Source organism: Cnephaeus nilssonii (genome assembly GCF_951640355.1).
Source record: "Cnephaeus nilssonii genome assembly, chromosome: 11".
Lineage (NCBI taxonomy): Eukaryota > Metazoa > Chordata > Mammalia > Chiroptera > Vespertilionidae > Cnephaeus > Cnephaeus nilssonii.
The window spans coordinates 30,065,360-30,072,637 of NC_137082.1; the positions used below are offsets into that span (position 1 = coordinate 30,065,360).

Here is a 7,278-nt window from a genome sequence, read left to right on the forward strand (position 1 = left end):
CTCCTGGATCTACCTGAGGCGGAGCTTAGGGTGGGGACTCAGTGGGGGCGGGAGCCATGCAAAGGCTCCTCCCAGTGGCAGGAGTGCTCATGTCAGCACAGTGTCTGGGTTTCTACCCAGTTCAGCTCAGGCAGGGCTGGGAAGAAGGCACCTGTCCACTGGGGTTCTGCCTGGCGCTGTCCTCTACTCCGCAGGCCGGCATGGCCCGCTGCTTGGGGCCCGGGATGCTGCTGCTGCTGCTGCTGCTGCTTCTGAGTGAGTGGCTGCCTCTTCCTCAGGACCCCTGAACTCTGGCCTCTCTATCCCAGATTCTCAGGGACATGAGGGTGATTCCAGGAAAAGCTGGAAGGCAGGAAGTGTCGCCAGTGAGAGACCTGTGCTTGGGGTGCAGGGACACCTGGCAGTTTGCTCACAGGGCTCTGCTCATCCTGCCTCCTGCCTTCGGGTCAGCCCCCCGCCCCCTTCCCAAGCCCCACCGTGGTACTGCCCCAGGAACTTCCTTTTTCCTATTGCCTCCCCTCTCCCACCTTGCTTGCCCTTCCTCCAGCCTCAGCCCTCCACCTTCAGTCTTGGAGTTTCATACTGATTTCTTGCCCGGCATCTTCAGTGCCTCCATGCCATGCATCTGCTGTTCCACCTGCTTAGACTGTCTCTTTCCCACCTGAAGCATCGTGGAGGGGGTCATACTGGGTGGGATGGGGAGAATGAAATCAGGCAGAGGTTCAAGGCAGAGGAGATCTTGGAGCCGAGATGTGCTGTTTTGAGGGTGATGATGAGGTAAGGGTGTTCCTCACGAGGGAGACAGGTAAGCAAATGAGCAGAGGTGGGACCAAGACTTTAGGGGCCAGACACGGGTACTGTTGTATCTGGCTGAGGCCTGGGAACAGGAGGGGCTTTGCTGGGAGAGAAGGGCAAAGTTCGCCTGCTGCGCTGTGTCCTGGAGGAGGAGGGGAGAAGAGGAGAGAGGGAGGGCTCACCCCTCTCCTGCCAAACCTCTCCACTTACATACCCGTTCCAAGTCCTTAGGGTCTGTCTGTCCTTCCAGCAGAGAGGAGGGCACTGAAGCCACTGCAAGAATCACCAGGGCACCCCAAAGAGGCGGCCAATGCCAGAGAGGGGCCCTGCTCCAAGCCCTGAAGCAGGGGACCCCCCTCCACACATACACAGTGAGATGGGGGTGGGGCCTGGCTGGGAGCTGTCCTGCCGGCTTCTAGGGGCTCTGAGAACCTGAGGGGCAGAGGGAGCCTGGTTTGGTGACCTAGGTTCTAAGAGGCTGCCACGTCTCAACCTCTGGAGATGTTGGCTGGGCTGGATTTCGATGTGGCCTGCAGCACATCTGCCCAGAGCACACCCTCTGCCCAACCAACACCTGGTGTGTGCTGGTTGTGCCAGGGGCACTTTCTGGCCCTGTGGCTCAGGATAGAGCCCTGTGGCCTGCCCTGAAGGACTTCTCTCAGATCCATACCTTAGCAGCCAGACTGTCCAGTGCCCAGAGCCCTTCCAAGAATCCCTTTTTCGCCTAGTCAGTGATGGGCAACCTTTTGAGCTTGGTGTGTCAAACTTCGCCAAAAAACTGAGCATAACTCGGGTAGTGTGTCACTTTGAGGAAAAAACATTATTTCGCAAATGTTTCATCCTCAGGAGCAGCAAATGTTTCATCCTCGGCATGCGGCCGCCTCAGCGGCCGCGTGTCATCAGAAATGGCTACGCGTGTCAGTGCTGACACGCGTGTCATAGGTTCGCCATCACTGGTAGCTGGTAGAGGGTGGAGGAACCAGGAGGAAGCCAGAGTCCAGATGGGGCAGCATGGGTTAGACCGGCGGGAAGGGAGCACCAGAAGGGAGTGGAGGGGGAAGACTCCAGTGGCAGGGGCCGGTGGAGGTGCAGGAGGTCAGGAAGGAGGGAGAACCAGAAATCTATGGACCCATTTGAAGGGTCTCCAAATGGGAAGGGGGAAAGGGAAGGAGGGGAAAGAAGAAAGCTCAGCGTGCCAGAGTGAGGATGAGGAGTATCCACTGTCCTCAAGGCAATCTCTGAAAGTCTTCATTAACCAGGTCCCCAGAAGCTTTGTTTCCCGCGTCAGGGGCGTCTCATCAGAGTGGGAGGAGACTCGGGGATCCCTCTTTGGATGGGTGGGACCGTTTTGGGAGAGGGGTGGTGTCCGAAGAGGCTGGGCCTCAGCCTCTAGGGGAGCCTCGGTGCGCCCCATCCATCCCTGATGTGTTGCAGGAATGCCCCGGGCTCGCCGCTCATCCCCGCGACAGAAGGCCGGTTAGCGCTAGGGGTTCACACCTTCAGGCCACCCTCTGTTCCCCTCGGGTTTTGAGCGCATCTCAGAGGGGCCTGTGGGCCGCACCGAGGACTGACTGCCGTCTGCCCGCCCCTCCACTAGGGTCTACGAGCTCGGCCGCACGGAACCGATGCGTGGACGCGGCCGAGGCGTGCACGGCGGACGCGCGGTGTCAGCAGCTACGCACGGAGTACGTGGCGCAGTGCCTGGGTGCAGGCGCCGGCGGGGTTTGTCCCCGCGCCCGCTGCCGCCGCGCCTTGCGCCGCTTCTTCGCCCGCGGACCGCCCGCGCTCACGCACGCGCTGCTCTTCTGCCCGTGTGCGGACCCCGCGTGCGCCGAGCGCCGGCGCCAGACCTTCGTGCCCGCCTGCGCCTTCTCCCGGCCCGGCCGGGCGCCGCCCTCCTGCCTCGCGCCCTTAGACACCTGCGAGCGCAGCGGGGTCTGCAGGTGCGGGCGGGGGCGGGGCAAAGGGGGCGGGGCTGGCGGGGCGGGCCGCCCATTCGCTCATCGCTTTCCCTCCGCACCGCGCAGACCCCGCCTCCTGGCCTTCCAGGCCTCCTGCGCGCCCGCCCCCAGCGCCCCCGACGGCTGCCCGCAAGATCAGGCCTCCCGCTGTCTGCGCGCCTACGCGGGCCTCGTAGGTACGAAATGCGGGGGCCCGGGCCCGGGCGGGGCTCTTCCGGGCTTCCTCCACCTGAGTGAACCGATTACTGCGCTCTCGGGGTCCCCGCAGGCACCGCAGTCACCCCCAACTATGTGGACAACGGGAGCGCGCGCGTGGCGCCCTGGTGCGACTGCGGAGCCAGCGGAAATCGACGGGAGGAGTGCGAAGCCTTCCGGGAGCTCTTTACCGGGAACCGCTGCTTGGGTGAGGGGCCGGGGCCGGGGCCGGGCGGCGGGGGCCTGTTTAAGAGGTGAGGAAAGGGAGGCTTTCTGTGGCAGCCAGGTAGGCCCCGTTCTCCCTCTGCTGTCGTCCCGCCCCTCAGGGAATCAGAGACCAGAGTAGGTTCCTGGGGGTGTGCAGGCTGGTGCCCCTGCGGGCGGGAGAGGACCTGGAAGGGAACTAGTTGAGATTCCTGCTTCTGCCACTTCTGAGGCGGTTCCATCCCAGAGGCACTGCCAACTCCTTTCACTGATGGTCTTGCCTTCCTCTGAGTAGCTTGGTGGTTCCCTGCCCAGTCTGAGAGTTAGGGGGCCTGGGTTTGAAGCCCTCCTCTAAGCCATTTTGTGTCCATCGGTAAAATGGGGATGATAACTGTCACCCTCCCCAGTGAGGATGGAAGACAGTGGTCCTTATAGCACAGCTGTCCTTACTTTGTTATTCCTCACCCCGCACCTTCCATGCCAGAAGCCAGCCCTGGCAGACATTCTATCTTCCATCTGTTCGTAGGGAGAGGCCACGGAGGTCGCCAGGGGTTTCTCAGTTTGTCCCCAAGGAGCTGTCCCCTGAGCTAGGGTTTCCCAGCCAAGCCCACCCCATCCCTCCCTCTATAGATGGCGCTATACAGGCCTTTGACAGCTGGCAGCCCCCAGTCCTACAGGACCATCCAGACTCCAGCCAGGACCTTGAGCACAGCCTCCTGCAGGTAGGTGCAGGTAGGGGACGGTGAGCTGGCACCCCCTGCACTGTTTCTTCCGTCCTTCCATGCCAGTTGGGCCTGGATGGACATGAATGACCAGGGATGGGGGTGGACACAAAGAGCAGGGCTAGGCTTCTGCCTCAAGCCCACCCTCTGCTCCCACCCTCCAAGGTATCCTCCACAGATGGGCCCCTGAAGGGGTGCTCCCTGCTCTCCATCTCTCTGCCCTGGCTTTCCAGACTCTGCTCCGACTAGGACAGCAGACCTTGCACAGCACAGCCAACTGTCCCACCCTGCCCGAGGTACGTGGCCACCTCTGTGGCCTACTGCCCCACTGAAAAGGGACTGGCTTACCCTCCCGCCCCAAGCTGGCCCCGGTGCTCTTGCCCCGCTGCCCTCTGCAGGTCTGGACATCCTGTGTTCTTGTCCCCTGGAGTGAGGCATATAGGCTACAGGCCTAATTGCAAAGCTCATGGTTTTCCTTTCAGTAGGTTTCTTGGTTATAGGTCTCTTTCTCCACAGACCTGGGACAGTTGGGGTTTCCCAAAGGGTGGGCATGAGAGGGGGTCACCTGTGTAGCCAAGGCCTCACTAGGCCCCAAGATAACCTAGAGAAGGTGAGAGACCAATCAAACTCCAAGAATGATAGGAAATTTTATCAGCCTCCCAAGCAGACTATACCTTAAAGAGTAATCTGAACAGATTTATAGGCAAAACCCCCTCTAACACTGCAGGCTTTCCTGGCCCCTTCCCAGTTATGTGCCACCCATGATGATAATCACCTGTGTCCCATGACAAACGTCCCATGCCAGAGTGATACGTTGCTTGGTGGGTACCACCTTGAGTAGGTGAGAATCCAGTTCCCTGCATTGCACTGGCCATGTGGCCACCTACCCCATGGTTTAACCCAGCCCTAGGAATGGTGTCCACAGCTCAATAAATCCATGTACACTGAGACCGGCCTTGCTTTCATGTGATCTGTGTCCTGGGACCTATGGTTAGCCACAGGGTGTGTTTCTGATGGCCCAGATGACCTCAGATGGCTTCTGAACTTTTCTGGGCTCTGTCTCCTCACCTGAACTGAATCTACTGCCAGGTTCCAGTGGCAGGGATTTTGGTTGCTTTTATCTATTTTTTTTTTAACTTCTCTGCTAGTACTCAGATAAACAAACTACATTTCCCAGCCTCCCTTGCAGCTAGGGGTAGTCATGTGACATAGTTCTGGCCAATGAATGGAATTCACAGATGAGGCTTCCAGGAGAGCTCTTTAAACTGGAACTGACTTGCTGACTGGTCCCTTGAGTCTCTAAGCCTCAACCCTCCCCTCTTCTTGCCCAGACCTTGGTGGCAATGTCTGGGATAAGGGCACCATCTTGAAAATTGAGCCACTGCACCAATTCCAGCCTGCTTCCCTCTGGACTTTTCAGTGCATGAGAAAAAGGACACCTCTAATTTGTTTAAGGCAGTGTCTCCCTAGGCTTCTGTTATTTGCAGCCAAACCTAGGCCCTCCCTGGTCGACACAGTCCCACCTCTGAGGTGTTGGGAGCCCCGGGATCGCCTGCCATACTCACTTAGCGGAGCCCCACCTCAGCGCTTACAGAGCCCAGCCCCGACAGACACTTGAAAGAAGGGGCGATGAGGGTTTTGTTTTTTATTCCTGCATATTCTATCTGCAGAGATTCAAACCCTTTCCTGGAGCTGAGGGAAATTTATCATAAACGTTTTTGTGAACATTCTGTGTGTGTGGCCAGTGTGGACCCAATGAAGCCAAGGGCATCGTGTTAAATTTCAATTCTGCAAAAGAGTTTGGGGAGGAGAGGGCAGGACAACAGGGGACAGATACTAAGCTTTCTGCCCACCTCCTCCTTCCTCAAAATTGTGGAGACTCCTGATGCGTGAAGGGATCCTATGTCACCAGGCTGCTCTTCTCGAACCTGGTTGAGGCTTGCCAGGGGCCATGAATCTGGTAGAAGTGGACATGGCTGTTGGTGCTTTGCTCCAAGGCTTCTCTGGCCAGTGCAACCCATCCCCAAGCTGCTGGGAATGTTGGCTGCAAACACAGCTCACAGCTGCCCCCTCCTCTAAAAGAAATGCCTGTGAAGTTATACTCTGCTCCCCGACACGGACTACAGCCAACGACTGGCTGAGACGGGGGTATCGAGGCCTCGCCTGCTTGCCTCAGGTGGGACAATTCTGTGTGCCAGTCTTGCTCCAGAGCTCCATGCCAGATCCCAGCTGAGACCAAGCCGAGCTAGCTCCTTCTCCTGCCCACTCCTGCCTCCTTCACTTAGGAGGTTCCCTGAGGGTAATCCCCCCAATAAATCAGGGCCTGAGAGTTCCTACCTTGGGCTCAGCTTCTGGAGATTCTGACTCAAGACACGGGTTAGGTACAGACCACTCCAAAGCCCAGGCCTGGGTCTGTCCTAACCGGAAAAAGAGCCACCGGGTCTGATGCTGTGTACTTAGGAACTCGCAGCAAACCCACAGACACCCTGTGCGGCAGCTGTCAACCAGCCTCCCAGCTTCAACCAGGACTCTCCTAATTGAAACCAATCACAAATCCAACTGGCTTGGGCGCCGGACTCAACCAGCTGAGTTTCAGGCACAGCTGTCTCCAGGGGTTCAAATGATGTTGCCCCTGCTGGCCTGTGTTTGGCTCCCCTCTGCTGCCAGGCAGGCTCTCACCGCAGGGCAGGTGAGAATGCCGCCAGCAGCCTCCCGTCTGCGATCTCTCCTTGTAGCATTCTCGGCAGAGAAAGGACCTCTTTCCCAGCATTCACGGACTGTCCCAGGCAGGACCCTGGTGGCCCCAGCATGGGTTATAAGCCTCTTCCAGGGGCCTGGAGAGTGACATTAGCCCACTGAGATCACATGGAAGGGGAAGGCAGTTTTCCAGTGGAAAAAAGGAGAGGTATTGGGCCAAGTGAGAGTCCAACCTGTTTTCACTTTATGAAGAAGGAGGAATGTTCTCAACTACCTACATCTGCATGGGAGGGGGCACCTAGGAGTGGGCTGGGGAGATACTGTGTGTGTTGGCGGGGGGGGGGGGGGGGGGGGCGGGGGGGATGGGAGCAGGATGGGGAAGTGAAAGCATCACCTTGTCCTGCTCACCATGATTGCACGGTGGCCCAAACATAGAATTAAATATCTGCTAACTAACTTGCCTCACGTGAGAATATGTTAAGCTCTCTGACTCCACGTTTTACTCAGATAATTGGAGTAAAACATAGGCATGTACCTTTCAAAAGGTTGGGAAGATCAAAGTGAGCAGAACCTAGTTGAACATTGCACACCTGTTCCATGGCAGCTGGCTGTCTTCCTTCAGTACTAATCTCCAAGCAGACAAACTCAGGCTCACCCAAGCGGAGCCTCTAACACCAGACAATGCACAACGAAAAAGAGGCTTC

At 58.1% G+C, this 7,278-nt stretch overlaps 1 protein-coding gene across 1 annotated transcript; it reads left to right on the plus strand.

The window, feature by feature from the left end:
* Positions 1-200: 200 nt before the first annotated feature.
* GFRA4 (GDNF family receptor alpha 4) lies at positions 201-4,332 on the plus strand (the record flags this gene model as incomplete). Its single annotated transcript, XM_079784704.1, has 7 exons — positions 201-255; positions 2,393-2,738; positions 2,823-2,932; positions 3,025-3,159; positions 3,786-3,877; positions 4,111-4,173; positions 4,276-4,332. The coding sequence occupies 7 exons, from the start codon at positions 201-203 to the stop codon at positions 4,330-4,332; spliced, it is 858 nt and encodes a 285-aa protein (XP_079640830.1).
* Between the last annotated feature and the right edge of the window lie 2,946 nt (positions 4,333-7,278).